Source organism: Bidens hawaiensis, unplaced genomic scaffold (assembly GCF_021521415.1).
Source record: "Bidens hawaiensis isolate Kalapana, Puna unplaced genomic scaffold, B.hawaiensis_p1.1 tig00021345_1, whole genome shotgun sequence".
Taxonomy (NCBI): Eukaryota; Viridiplantae; Streptophyta; class Magnoliopsida; order Asterales; family Asteraceae; genus Bidens; species Bidens hawaiensis.
Window position 1 is genome coordinate 237742 of NW_027493305.1, and position 15984 is coordinate 253725.

The 15984-nt window shown below is 34.6% G+C and overlaps 1 protein-coding gene and 1 pseudogene across 2 annotated transcripts; both read left to right on the forward strand.

Annotated features, from left to right (window-relative positions):
- The first annotated feature begins 7115 nt into the window (after positions 1-7115).
- Positions 7116-8856, forward strand: LOC143563240 (beta-amyrin 28-monooxygenase-like; annotated as a pseudogene).
- Positions 8857-9853: 997 nt separating this feature from the next.
- LOC143563252 (beta-amyrin 28-monooxygenase-like) lies at positions 9854-14086 on the forward strand. 2 transcript variants are annotated; one of them, XM_077050841.1, is made up of 4 exons: positions 9854-10505; positions 12740-13195; positions 13280-13458; positions 13597-14086. In XM_077050841.1, the coding sequence occupies exons 1-4, from the start codon at positions 10019-10021 to the stop codon at positions 13894-13896; spliced, it is 1422 nt and encodes a 473-aa protein (XP_076906956.1). In that variant the 5' UTR covers positions 9854-10018; the 3' UTR covers positions 13897-14086. The 2 variants fall into 2 exon arrangements, with proteins under 2 accessions (XP_076906956.1, XP_076906955.1); XM_077050840.1 differs by having other exon boundaries at positions 9855-10505; positions 13271-13458.
- The last annotated feature ends 1898 nt before the right edge of the window (positions 14087-15984 follow it).

Below are 15984 nucleotides of genomic sequence, written 5' to 3' on the forward strand. Positions count from 1 at the left end.
TTTTACCATAAGGCGGGTGACAAACCAGGATCCGAACACATTAATCACACCAAACGACATCTATATGGTCTTAAAAGTTTTAACAAATCAAAATAAAATGTTCAGAGTACTTAAGTGCTAGTGCGGAAGCTAAACAAAGTGCGGGAGCCATCTCCCAAACAAGTTTAAATAATTCATGGCGCTACAAGCGCAAAACCAATATCAAATAAATGTTTTCAAACTTAAACCAATGCGAGTCCATGCATTCAATGTTATCCTAATCCAAGTGCTTGTTAGTGACCTGAGGAAAACATGCTAAAAAGAGTCAACACATATGGTTGGTGAGTTCACAGGTTTTCAAAGTAAGTTATGCTCCATCAGTTCATAAACATTTATAAATAAAAGTGGCCCATGGTTAACTACACTTAGTTAACTCGTTGCCGCATAGTGTTATGTTTCCATCACGACCGAAGCTGACTAGTTATTGCCTCAAGTCAAGTATTGCCAAAACTTAACAATGTTTGGTCAAAGTTACACCCCGTTCGACCTCTAGTCGAGAATAATGCAGGGTGGGGTTTGTCAAACCCAATAGTACTATTTAAATTTACCACGCCAGTTAACCTTAGTTAACGGTCCGATGTTCGTGAGGACTTTCCATGGCAAAGAAACACTACGTTATAAGCAACCAAACGGTTGTGTAAAGATTTAGAGCAAGTAAAGTAAAACAGTTTTGCATGTTTCCTCCCCCAAAGGAAAAGTATAAAAGTGGGGCCGTAAACTCACCTTGTTGGTGCTTCGGGTATTACACAAATCCGACCGAAGTAAATGCGTCACGTGCTAAGACCCTAAAAATGCAAATACGTAAGTAACTTGTGGGATGGTTCCTAGAACCACTAGTATCCAACAATCTCCCATTGTTTTTAAAAAGACTTCTGACCAAAGTTTGACTTTTGTTGACTTTGACTAAAGTTGACTTTGACTAAAGTTTTGACCTTTGACTAAAATATTGACCTTTGACTAAAAGGTTGGACTTAGAATGTTTACCTTATAATTCTAGTCACACTTAATCAATCATCAAGTATACACACTTAGCCATATTCCTTGCAATTCTATGATCAATACACTTTCACAACATCACAAGCAAGACTAACTATTTAGTCAACTAGTTCTAGGTTGACTTAAAAAGTCAAAGTTCTAATTTACCACAACTAACATATCACAATTTGCAATTATCTCAATTCAACCAACACCTTTATCACCTTTAACAATTTATACCACCTAAACCGATTTTTCTCATCAATCAAAACTCACAATTAAATTACCAAATAAATCACACATGTACACATCAGTATTAGGTTCAACATATATTTTCTCACAATTTTTGGATTTACCAATTCGTCCAGAATATTCATATACTACAACAACATGATTTATATTTCTACAACAACACAGCAGTAATCAAAAATTTGTCAAAAATTCCATATTTGTCCAATTGATGCAAGACCAATTGGACTAGATTCCTAATTCAATTTACAACATCCTAGAAGTAGAATTATATCTATATCTATTTTTATCATCAAGTTATGAAATTTACAACTCAACTCAGAAATTATTATCCCTAAATCAGCTTTGCATCCTGATTTTATAAATTCATAAAAAGTACTCAAACAGAGTCCAAAAATTAAGATTCCGAACTTTCTGAAAACTAGATTCAAAGTACATGTTCATAGAATCAATAATCGATCAAAAACTCAAACATATCATCAAGTTATCCACAATGCAATCCGGAACATCAAGTCTGCCAACAAGCAGTTTTAGGCACAATCCACTACAAATCACAACTTTTCTATCCTTTTGATTCAAAATCATCAAGAAACATTCTTACCAAATCAAATTTCATGTCTTATTTTTATCCATTTGATTTCATAAGAGAAGTAAAAACACATGTATTTATAAAAGACTCAAAAATACTAATCAAGACACATACAAAAATCCTTTTTACTTGTCAAACTTTGATCATCCCCTTTCATGATCCAACCATTTGGATACAAGGTTCATATGAATTAAAAGAAAAAGAAACATATAAACATAATAATCTACTCACTTTGCTTGATCAAATGCTTAAACCCTAGTTTACTAATAATCACCAACTTGTTTGTTTTGAAGATGATACTTGAAGATGATTGTTTGTATGAAAGAAAATGAGAGTATGTGTGTGTGTGTGAGTATCACGGCCAAAGAGAGAGGAAAAGGGAAAGGAAAAGGTGTTGGCATCCAATAGTTGTAACCTCCTTATTATTAACAACCCTTTATGATTGATTTAATGAATAAAATTACTTAGGTTATCTTTTATTTATTTATTTGTGACATGGTACATAATTTAATAAACATTTCCTATGTAATATAAACTAAGGTTCCATTTAAATAATAAACATGTTACATGACATACAATATAACCTATTTAATCATTTAGCTTACTTACAATCACATCATCATGTAATAACCATAATATAACATATTAATCACATATCACATTATACTTATCATACATGTTATATGACATGTTTATTATAACATGCAAGACGAGTTTATTATCCTAGTTATAATTAGTCACTTATCCTTGTTTAAGTCACCAATGACACGTTGACTTAAATATACGCATACATGACATCACATGTACAAGAGTTCATACTCATAGTTAACAGAACTAACTGAGTTTATAGACATAGTCAACAGGATTTAACTGGGTTTAGTTAACAGAGTTAACTTAAAAATGCCGGATGTCACATCATCCCCTTGTTGAAAGAATTTTCGTCCCGAAAATTAATGTAATGTCACCACTAGACTGGGACATGAAAGGGATAAAAAAAATTTTTAGGTTTGTCACATCATCCCCTTGTTAAAAGAATTTTCGTCCCGAAAATTTAAATCGTACCTATGGTTTGGCTTCAGGTTTGAATAGGTGCGGATACTTTTCTTTCATCTGGTCTTTGCGCTCCCATGTGAACTCTGGTCCACGCTTAGAGTTCCAACGAACGCGAACGATAGGAGTTTTACTGTGCCTACGGGTCTTTACGTCCTGATCCATGATTTCCACCGGCTCTTCGATGAAACATAACTGTTCGTCCACTTCTAATTCCTCCAAAGGAACTATCAAGTTTTCGTCAGCCAAACACTTTTTAAGATTTGATACGTGGAAGACGCTATGTACCCCGCGGAGTTGTTCCGGTAAGTCCAACCTATAAGCCACTGGACCGATTCGTTCCACGATTTCGAATGGCCCTACGTAACGCGGGCTCAACTTTCCCCGTTTTCCGAAACGAATGACACCCTTCCACGGCGTCACTTTTAATAAAACTTTGTCACCGACTTCAAATTCCAAAGGCCTTCTACGCTTATCAGCATAACTTTTCTGACGATCACGTGCTGCTGCCATACGGTTTCGGATCTGAACTATCCTCTCCGTCGTTTCATGAACTATTTCAGGGCCAGTTAGTTGGCTCTCACCCACCTCCGCCCAGCAGAGTGGTGATCGGCATTTACGCCCATACAGAGCTTCAAAAGGGGCTGCTTGTATGCTCGTATGGTAACTGTTATTGTAAGAGAACTCAACCAAAGGCAAGTGCGTCTCCCAACTGCTCCCAAAATCGATGATGCACGCCCTTAAGGGCCTCGTGTAGTAAGCCAAGACCGAGGCTCCATCTTGTCTTATCATGCTTAGGAGTTGTTTCAACTCGTAAGCCCTGGGTGCGCTTTCTTTGTCAAAACGTTCCCGTAAGTCGTTCCGTATTTCTTCTGAAGTGGTCGCGTATTTTACGCTAACCCTTATCTCCCTTTCCATGGACGTGGTAAGCCACCCCTTTATCATGGCGTCACAACGAAGCCACACCATGTGGTTTGGATCATTCTTCTCAGGTTTTTTCATCGAGCCGTCAACGAAACATATCTTATTCTTGGCAAATAAAAATTCTCCATCTCTTGAAACCAATCTAGGTAATTGTTGTCGTTCAAGAGATCGTTTACCTGTATCTGTCTTGGGGTATCAGAAGGATGCAAGTAATAGGGAGAGCCATGGTCAAGGCTCTGATCTTGTTTTTGATTTTTGGAAGCAGCCGTATCGTCGCCGGCCATGGCTTGAGGTTTGGTGTGATTAGGGTTTTTGGAACCTTTGGTAGAGCGTAACCTGCTCTGATACCATGAGAATTGGCATGTTTATTTCTTAATCATCCAAGATTACAATACAAAGTTAAATAGAAGAAAATAAACCAAATAAGGAAATCATAATACTAGCCACAATTAATAGATGATAAATAGGAATGATATTCTTTCCCACAATAACTTATGTTGGTGATGAGACAATTAAGGAAGCTCGTTGCTTGCCTACAAACCCTAACCACCAAGTTTGAAACCGTAAAGATGCACTTCGATTCGATCAATGACTTTTCTAGGAGCGGTGCAGTTTCAAAGTTCGCCTCTCTTGAATCAATAATCGAAAAACCCATGTTAACTAGAAAGATCTTTACGTGTATACCAAAATGAATATAAATATTAAGTTTAAAAACATCGTAGGTAGACTAAAAGCCTATGAGGGTCAGTTAAAAAGTGTCAAAGAAAACCCCAATAACCACGGTAAGCTTTTGTTAAATAAAACTTCTTCAAGCAACTCCAAAAGTTGGTGACAAGGAAAACGAGGGGGAGGATTACGAGCTCATGAGATAGGAAACAAGCTATATGTATTATTCTTTACTATATAATACAAAGTAGATTTTTTTTATCACGTGTCTTTTTCCGGTGCATCCCCATCCTTTTTATTCCCGTCCTTTGTTCTATTAATTATACATATTTATTTAACTCTTTTCAAAAGAATTAGTTTCTTGTCTTCTTTCCTATAAAATATAAAAGATTTTTATAATCCTTTATATTAAACATTTTTTAGTTAAAAGTTATGTTTGTTTGAAAACAATCTTTACAAATTGAACCTTTCTTTCATTATGTAACCCGATTGATATGAACTATACCGTTCTCATTAGTAGAACTTACATATTTATTATGAATCAATTGCTTTTATTATCCAAAACATGTAATAGCCGAGCCTATAACCTAGTAAATGATATGAAAGCAAGTATTGAAAAAAAAAACAACTCTTCATTTAAAACTTCATGAAAAAGGAACATAAACTAAATCAAAGAACATATTTTAAGGAGTCCAACAACAACAGTAACCATCATCGCCTCCTTGACGTGGAAGTTGCACACACTGACCTTGGGTCCAACCACGAGGTCGGCAGTTGTCCTGACAAAACCCATCACCTGACCCCAATTTGCACACTGCCTCCGTGCAAAATTTTTAACCATCCCAAGCTGCATGCCAACAATTCAATATTCATTTCTTAATAATAATAATAATACATGAATATTGTTCCATCTATTTAACAAAATGATATAAATCTATTTATATATTTTTTAAAAAGAAATACATAGATTGACATGTGTAAACCAACAAATGTTATCATTTGAATCTCTATACAAAACAAACATAGATCAACATAAAATTCAGTATAGATACCTTTAGTTTGCAAAGCAAATGAGGCCGTAAGAATGAGAAGAACGATGAAGATCGACTTCATTTGAATTATTATGTATTTTTTTCTTCAGTTTGTGTTGATGAAAATGGTTTGTATACTATTGATGAAAACGTACATGTATTTATTTATAGAGTAGTATTATTGTGTAAATAAATTAAATTTGGCATTCGAATATATACTATTAATGAATTATATGGTGCTTCCATGCGTGAAGCTTATGATCTTCACAATATATGATTAAATTGTTTAATGAGTATCTTGATATATTTTACTATAAAACAATCGTATCTTGAAATAAATTTATATTTAATTTATTAACATTTAGTTATTTTTAAATAATTAAACACTTTTAGAAAAAAAGATACGAGCATAAAAGTAAATAAAAAAGATATCGAAGGACACAAATGAAGTTAATGATTTTCATTAACATTTAATTATGAGAATAAAAGTAAATTAGAAATAAAAACACTTTCCAAAAATTGAAATGTACGTTACCATTTTTTTTGCTACACAATTAATTGTAGACGTTTTAAGAGTGTGGGAAATTTCCTCATTTAGAAAAATATACTTTTTAAGTTTGAATGGTCAAACTTTAAGAAGAAGAATTTGCAAAACCAAAACTCGGAACCACTTTTTTCATTTATCTTTCAAATGCACAAGAAATGTTTCATGCATACGGTAAAATAGAATATAAGATATATTAAGATAATATTGAATAGTATTTGAATAAGTATTTTACCCATATTTAAAGTTATTTTTTAATCCACAGGGTTATGATTTATCAGCTTATCGCATTCATTATTGTCGAACGTATACTTAGGGCTGTCATATTTATTTGTAACCCAAAACTCGACTCGAATAACTATTAATCCAAACCCAAATCTAGCAAACCCGAATGCGACCCGAACTAAATTTCTCATGTTGATCAGTTTTTCATGTAAACAATTGAAAACATGATAAATATTAAACCTACGAACATGTTACAACAGTGAGAGTAGTAACCGCAACAGAGAAGGATGTAGACGACATGGTTGTCAGCTTGGTCGAGTTTCCCTTTAGGATGTATAGTTAAGGATGATGTTAAGGTTTTTGAAAGGAACCCGGTTTTTAGGAGAGAGGAGGCACACAAAATTGTTATATGTGTGTGATTAGGTTATGATGTTAATATGTATCTCTGTTTATATACACCCAAGGGGAAACCCTTTATTAGCTAGTAAAAGTAATATGACGCATCAACAATTACCAAACTAATATATAAATATATAAATGATAACGATAGTCATATTAATAAATATATAGTATATATTAACGATAGTCATATTAATAAATATATAGTATATATTGTTCTTACATCTCAAACCCGAAGAAGAACCATGCAGTAGATAATCATCTAATTTTCCTGTAACGAAAAAGGTTTATTAGTTACAACTTGCTATCATTAAAATATTCATATTCTATTGGCTTCAGTTATAACAGTATCTAATTGAGTTTAAAGAGTTGATAGAACTATAGAAGTACAGATTCACTTATCCATTGCATCACGGACACAAAAATGATTCAAATCATAATTCATAACTTCAGTTCTTCTCTTCATCATTTTCTACATGTATGGAATGTTTACAGAAACCAAAAATCGGTAAAAAAACAATATAAATCTTCCACCAGGAAGCTTTGGATGGCCATTCATTAATTGGAGAAGCTCTAGCATTTCTTCGAGCAAGTTGGGATGGAGTTCCAGAGAGATTCATTTAAGAACGAATTGATAAGCACGGAAGCTCTCTCGTGTTTAAGACGTCCTTACTTGGCGACCGTATGGCCGTGTTGTGCGGTCCTGCAGGTAACAAGTTCCTGTTTGGTAATGAGAAGTTGGTTGCGGTGTGGTGGCTGTATCCCATTAGGAAGCTTTTTGGCAAGTGTCTGATTATCGTATCTTGGTCTTGATGCTTTTGTCACTCACTATGCGGCCACAATGAATGTGGTCACGCAGCGCCATATTGAAGTTCATTGGCAAGGTAATCTAGTAGTGTAATATGTGCTCTTTCCGTTTGAAGGTTGAGGCTTTAAATGATCCCGTAGTTGGCAGGTTAGGTGGATATAAAAGTAAAATATTAGCCGTTAATAAAAAATAACAAAGCAACAGTCAAATTATACGAAACGGTCAAATTATACGCTTTTGAGCTTGTATGTTGTTTATTTATGAGGAGCCAAACCACGTTGCAAAACTAAGTTCCTTCAACATTTTCCTGAAAGGCATCATTGAGCTACCGATAAATTAACTTCCCGGCCAGCACATGATTTTATAGCACGAAGAAAGCAACAGTGGCTATCAAGATCGAACTTATGAGGATCATCAAAGCAAGAAGAGTGGAACTAGAAAAAGGAAAGGTATCACCTTCACAAGACCTATTAATATTATCACATTTGCTTACTTCATCGGATGAAAATGGCAGGTATTTCTCTGAGAAAGAGATTGCAAACATCTTGTTACTGCTCTTTGCTGGTCACGACACCTCCACTGTTTCGATCACTTTATTCATCAAGTGTATCGATGAACACCTTGATGTTTATGACAAGGTGTTGAAAGGCAATTAGTTATTCTCTTCGATCCATGTGCTACTTGATTAACTTATATGTTTATGGATCAAGTTTTGATGAATAATGTGATCACAAATTTTCTAGAGCAATTAGAGATACTTAAGGCAAAAGAAGTAGGGGAGTTGCTGAAATGGGAGGGCATACAAAAGATGAAATACTCTTGGAATGTTGTATCGGAAGTCATGAGACGAAATCCACCAGTCACCGAAGCCTATAGAGAGGCCCTGGTGGATATCGAGTATGCAGGCTATACCATCCCCAAAGGATGTGAGGTAAATAAACTTGTGCATTTATTTACTAAGTGTTATTTGTATATTTATCATGCTTTCATGTTGCATTCTCAGCTACACTGGAACGCTTCATTGACACACATGGACGAGGATAACTTTGAAGATCTGCACGGTTTGATCCATCAAGATTTGATGCTTTCAGGCCAACGCGAACGGGGTCTTAGGATGTGCTTAGGGAAAGAATATGCCAGATTGGAAGTACTTGCATTCCTTCACAACATCTTAACCAATTTTAAATGGGTGGGGGTATCCAACCTCTCTCTCTCTCTCTCTCTCTCTCTCTCACACACACACACAAAATGGGACAACAAAGAGGCAACAAACCGCAGTGGAACGTTAAGGAGATGGGCAACAAACCTATGTGGCAGTGATGTGACACTGTGGATGGGTTTTAAAGCTCCTACATAGTGAACATGCTAATGGGTAAGTTTCGAAACATGCTCAATTATTTAAATAATGCATTTTAATTGATCAAATCTTTTAATAATTCATCACAAGATTACAAAACCGTCATTACTTTTCCATCAAACGTATGATCAACATTGTGCGTTTATGGCCTGAAAGTGATGTGGAGTAAAACCACGCTTGAAAAACCACCCCTTTTATGGACCACGAAAGTGAAACAAGTCCATGGAATTCGTGAGGCAACTACAAATATGATTGATTTGGTTTTTAAAATATCTTTAGAATTTAAAATTTTATTGTCTTTTAGTAATACTTTTATGGAGTTAAGTTATTGGACAATAATCCTTAACGCATAAAAACGTACCTGAATTACGCTCAAGCCAAAAACCAAAATGCTCAAAGCAAAAACACAAAAAAAACGCTCAACTAGAGTAGTGTTTGATGACGACGATTGCTGGACCTGTGGCCATGGAGATGGCTTGGCGAAGCGGTGGATAGGTGGCGGTGGAGGTGGAGATCGTTGGGCGTATTTGTGATTTAGGGTTTTCTTTAGATAAGAGGTTGTGGGAGTCGCGTATGTTAATGTTCGATAAGAAATATTATTGTATTATATCTTTTATATATCCACTTTTATTTATCAACTAAATTATCTTTTATCGTTAACTTTTAAAAAGAAAATCTAATTACATAGTACGTACTCTTATATTTTTTATGAACATCTCATTATAAATTTCATTGAAAACCGAGTAGGTTACAAAATTTATTATTTTTTGGATTCGTATAGCACGTTCTTGTAGTGATAACTATAACGACTACCCAACTTCACTTTGTGTGCTAGCTTTGCGTTTTTTTATGGATCGGGAAGGTTATGTACTCTTTTTTAATTATCATTATAAAAAAATGAAAAAAAAATTATACAAAAAATTAAATGACGTATCAGTTTTCACACGTGTAGAAAGTGGAACCACGCCCCGCATATGGTTCTATATGAAACTCTCACACGTGTGAAATGTGAAACTACACTACATGCATGATGCTAGCCTGAGATTTTTATAAAAATCATATCCTTCAAAATCTAAATTATAATCGAACACAAAAATATTCATATTCTATCCAACTGACTTATAAGAGTGGATAGAAGTTAGAAGTACACACGACCACAAAAATGATTCAGATTCTAACTTCAGTTCTCCTCTTCATTATTTCCTGCATATTATGGAATGTTTACAGAAACCAAAAATCTGTAATCAATCTTCCACCAGGAAGCTTTGGGTGGCCATTCATAGGAGAAACTCTAGCATTTCTACGAGCAAATTGGGATGGAGTTCCTGAAAGATTCATTCAAGAACGAGTCGATAAACATGGAAGCTCTCTCGTGTTTAAGACGTCCTTACTTGGTGACCGAATGGCCGTGCTATGTGGTCCTGCCGGTAACAAGTTCCTGTTTGGTAACGAGAACAAGTTGGTTGCCGTGTGGTGGCCGTATCCCGTTAGGAAGCTTTTTGGTAAGTGTCTGATTACAATTCGAGGCGCTGAAGCGAAGTGGATGAGGAAGATGTTGTTGTCGTATCTTGGTCCTGATGCTTTTGTTACACAATATGCTGCCACAATGGATGTCGTCACCCGACGCCATATCGAAGTTCACTGGCGAGGTAATTCATCTAATTAATTGTAATTCGTTTAAGGAGTAGGACTAAGGTTGAGTAAGTTCTCCTCCAACCGATAATGACTCCCGGTTAGTTAGGATATTGTGTCACATGTTTTAAAATGTGAAGTAAGCATCTTCATATTTGAAAACTAATAAAACAGGAATATATCATTAAATGTAGGCAAAAACTACGGGTCACATGCATGTAACTACAGAGGTGACTAAATCTAACCATTAAGCCAAGACGGCAAGACGGTAGATTCTTTAGGCTTGAACGCTGCCTGTTTCTCAGTATGTAGGCAGTGTTGGGGTCTCCAAAGAATCCTGTGTTTTTCAGAGTGTAGGATATGAACTAGCCTATTTTTTCAAGTTTATAATAAATGATAATGTATTTATAAATGAGCTCAACACCTGTGTTCTCGAGTTTCATTTAACTGAGGAAAGGAAAGGAAAGGAAAGGAAAAGGAGGGATGGAAAAAATATATTGTGTTCCCGAGTTTCATTTAAGAAAGAAAAAGGAAGGAAAATTTAAAAGTGGTGTTTCCGAGTTTCATTTAAAGAAAGAAAAAGAGGGGAGAGAAGGGAAAATGATGAGTAAAATAAAAGAATTTGTATCTTTCCAAATTGAAAAGATTATGAAGGAAAATAAGTTGAAGCAAAAGAGAAATACCAAAAGAAAATATAAGAAAAGAAAATTTTCTTTTCTTTGTCTTTCTTTTCTAATTTTTATAATTGTTATATAATTCATAAAAAATGCATTTATAAATGAGCTAGCTAAAACTCCTTCTGAAAAAATATAGTTTAGTGTAGTTTAGAACAACGAAATGAATGTTATGATCTATAACTTATATCATATATATGACAATTTAACCTACCCTTGTGTATTAATATAATGTGAATATTAGGATTCCTAGGATTTTTAACTTAGTATGGTTAGTGCGACGTTCTACTTATTATATACATAATACATTTGAAAGGAATCGATATTTATTACTTAATAATTGTTTTAAGATAATAATAATAATAGTCATAGCTATATTTAATGGTGTATGATATCATGTTTTAATATAATAATAAAAGTCATAACTATATACGTTGTTTCGATGTGTTTCTACTAAATGGTATCACACTAATTAGATCAGTTGATAAAACAATCAAAAGAAAGAGTCGTTGGGTGCTAAGTTTTTTTTTTCTTTTTTCTTTTTTCTTTTTTTAATTTAAAATTACTTTACCTATGAGACATCAAAAGAAGTGCTAGACGGCTCTCTTTGAGATCCAACACGCTAAAGAAACGACCTCATTTTAGCCTAAGCGATAAAATCTAGGTTACCTCAAAGGAGTGTCTTAGGGTTATAATTGATTCAACATGTTGATCGTTAGGCACCATTCAAACCTAGATAGTTTAAAATGGCGCCACCAAAAACTGAGTGTGATATTGGGCTAAAATGGATCTTTCGGAATGCTAGAACCATTAGACCCCAATCTCACAATTCTTTTTCACGGAAACAATTTGAATTTGTAGGTTAAAATGGTGCCTAACGATCAACGTATTGGATCCTTTTGAGTCAAACATTACCCTTGCTTTGTAGCATCGTTTTAAGTGTTAGGCTCAAATGGTTATGTAGGTTTAGCATATTTGATCAGTTATAGCCGTTAGAATCTACTATTTAGGTGACCTAGATGTTATTGCTTAGGGTAATTTCTTTATCATGTATGAAATTAATATCGGCTTATTGCTAATTAGGTTATTGAATTGTGTTCGACACGAGTGGAAATATGAAAATCGTCAACTAAAGACATAATTTAAGATGACAAAAGTGTTGCCTATATGTTGATTTATTGGAAGGATTATTTAATATAATTGCAATTAATATTCTTATGTAAACAAAATAATTAAAAGCATTAAGTTACAAAAAAAAGTCATAGGAAACATAATTTAAAACTTTAAAACTTATAAATTCATAAACTATTAAATATTTTCTTATAAACCATATTTATTGTCTTGTTTGTAACATTACAGTACTTATCCAAAATAAGCATTTTAGTATCATCTCTACGTCACTCTTTGATAAAGCTACATACAGTTAACCATGAGTAAACCATGCCTTTCAAATATATTATAACTCTTTTAGAGACTGCCCTTGACATTTGTTAATGATCATTGCAAAACAAACTGCAACAGTAAACTATATGTCCTTGACTTTTGTTAATGATCATTTCAAAATTACATGTATGAAGGCAAGGAAGTGGTGAACGTATACCAAACTGTTAAATTATACGCCTTTGAGCTTGCGTGTTGTTTATTTATGAGCCTTGAGGAGCCAACCCACATTGCCAAATTAGGTTCCTTGTTCAACATTTTCCTGAAAGGCATCATCGAGCTACCTATCAACTTCCCCGGTACACGATTTTATAGCTCAAATAAAGCAGCAACCGCTATTAGGATCGAACTAATGACGATCATCAAAGCTAGAAGAGTGGAACTAGAAGAAGGAAAGGCGTCGTCATCACAAGACCTGTTATCACATTTGCTTACTTCATCAGATGAAAATGGCAGGTGTTTCTCTGAGAAAGAGATTGCAAATAATATTTTGTTACTACTCTTTGCTGGTCATGACACCTCCGCTGTTTCGATCACTTTACTCATGAAGTGTCTCGGTGAACACCCTGATGTTTATGACAAGATATCAAAAGGTTAGTTATTCGCTTTGTTTCTTGTGCGCTACTTGATTGCGTTAATGTTTATGAAGACTGTCACATATTTTCCAGAGCAATTAGAGATTTCCAAGGGAAAAGAGGCAGGGGAATTGCTGAAATGGGAGAACATACAAAATATGAAATACTCTTGGAATGTTGTATCGGAAGTCATGAGACGAACTCCACCCATTATTGGAGCCTACAGAGAGGCCCTAAAAAATATCGAGTATGCGGGCTATACTATCCCCAAAGGATGGAAGGTAACAAACTTATACATTTATTTAGTAAATGTTATTTGTTTTAGATGAATATATATACATATAAAAACATTTAAGACAGAAAATATGCATGTGTTCCCAAAGTTGAACTAAAAACATGTTTTCATGTTGCATCCTCAGATACACTGGAGTGCTTCATCGACACACGCACACAAGGATAACTTTGAAGATCCAACACGGTTTGATCCATCAAGGTTTGATGGTTCAGGGCCAACACCGTTCACATATGTGCCATTCGGAGGGGGTCCTAGGATGTGCTTAGGTAAAGAATTTGCCCGATTGGAAGTACTTGCATTCCTTCACAACATCGTAACCAATTTCAAATGGGACCTGTTGATACCTGATGAGAAATTCATATACGATCCCATGCCTACCCCGACAAAAGGGCTTCCAATTCGTATCCATCCTCATCAAGTTTGATTACTCTTAACATGAATTAATGAAGGTAGAACATTGTATTGAATCTCCAGAAGTCATACATTATATTCGTTACAATGGAAATTTTTTAGTAATAAGAAATGATCTCATAGCTAGGTACGTATTAATCATCTAGATCTCATGGGAATAATGGGATCTAGCCTTACACATATTGACCTTTACATGAGCTAGTTATATTGATACAAACCTCGTATAAACATCACTTCTATTACGAGTTTAAAAGTATTTAATTTGAAAGGTTAACTTTTCTATAAACATCAGTCCGTGTCATCGTGTGTGGTTATGTGGTCCACGTGATCTGTCTTGCAGACACGCTTTTGCCTATGTGATATGCCGTGCTGACACGCTTTTGCTTGGTTTTGAATTATAACCTAACTATTTTGTTATATAACTATTTTAACACTTCTAAAACATCATATAAACCGTTTTTTTCTCCTTTTAGCTTAGCTTTTGAGGTTTAACACCATAAGACCGTGTGTTATGAAGGGCATTCACAAACCGTCACGTTATCGCCACGTCGGGACGGGGGTGTTCACTAAGTGTCGCGTAATGGTTTAACTAAAAACACATTTTTTTATTATTAAAATGAGAGAGGCGTATTGTGATTGGTTGGATTTGTAGTTGACCCCACATTCGGAGCCCCTTGTTCATTATTGCACAATCGCCTAATGCCCCCCTATATCCTTGCGAACTGGCTCTTTGAAGATAACACACTTTCTCATTAGGGCCATCTTAAGGAACTTGAAGGCCTAAATCGAAATAAAATTTTGTGGCATTTTTCGTATCAATTGAAAAGTATATTACCTTTTTTTGTGTTTTTAACCGATATCTATACATATTGCAAAAGTGTGTGTCTGATTTGAAGTTAAGATCTAAGAGTTACCACACAAATAACTTTTAAGGTGAAACCTAAATTAAAAGAAAGCAAATAACCCTTCATTCAATCACTCGGAAAATATAAGATCAATGAACCAAGTCACATAACTTAAAAGACCTAAACTAGAAAAAGCTCTATCAAATATGGGTTCAAGGCGTCCAACAACAGCAGAAAACCGCTTCACCAAAACAACCAGGAAGGTACGAACATGAACCGTTGGTCCAACCACGAGGGGTGCACTCTTCGGTATAAAACCCGTCACCTAACCCCATTTTGCACACTACATTTGTGCAAAATTTTCTCCCATCCCATCTAGCCTCCGAACCTGTCAAATGACAAATTTGCAAACATTAGTTTGAAATAATAGCATATGTTTCATCTGTTAGACAAAATGTGTTCAAAATTAAATGAATTTCAAGCAAAATGCCTTTAACTGCTAATGCAAATATGGCCGAGAGAACGAGAAGAACAGTGAAGAACCTCATTTTTTTTTCTTCGGTTTGTGTTGATGAAAAATGTTTGTATAGATGTCTGTTACACTTTGCAAAATTTGAAATGTTAGTACTTTTTGAACGACACTAAATTAAATGCAAACTGTAAGATGGGAAGTATAATTTAATGTGATGGAAATAATGTAATACTATTCTCTAGTGTTAACATTAACTTTAAATGAAGCTGCATCGAAATGCAAAACACGTAAATGTAATCGAAGTAAGCCTAGTTGATTATAAAAAGCCTCTACATTGCTTTACAAGGTGAACTTGGTGACTTCTTATCACTTATCCGATTCATCGACTAATTTAAGGTAACCCAATTGAACACATTGACTAATTTAAGGTGAATTATCTCAACTCGTTGCTAACTTTAGGTGACTCAAATTAACTCATTGTTTGAACAATTGATCATCATTGCCACCTATAACAGCAACAAATGAAAACGATTTAATGAAAATAAAGTTTATGAAATTAATCTATGGGTGTGTTTGGGATTCCTTATTTTCATCAACTTATAACTTATAAACTTTTTGAAAAGATAATAAGAGGTATAAGGTGTTTGACAAACCATAAGGCCTTATGGATTTTAACTTTTGGACAAGGCAAAATAAAGGGGTTTTGAAAAGTTAGAAATTTGTAAGTTATTAACTTAATGGGTTTGAATTACCTATTACACCCCTTTAACCCTTAAAACCCATT

Excerpts from the sequence above, each read along its gene's own strand:
- LOC143563252 (XM_077050840.1), top strand. The coding sequence starts at position 10,019 with ATGATTCAGATTCTAACTTCAGTTCTCCTCTTCATTATTTCCTGCATA. Across the intron at positions 10,506-12,739 it reads TATCGAAGTTCACTGGCGAG|GCAAGGAAGTGGTGAACGTA; the intron begins GTAATTCATCTA and ends ACATGTATGAAG. Across the intron at positions 13,459-13,596 it reads CTATCCCCAAAGGATGGAAG|ATACACTGGAGTGCTTCATC; the intron begins GTAACAAACTTA and ends TTGCATCCTCAG.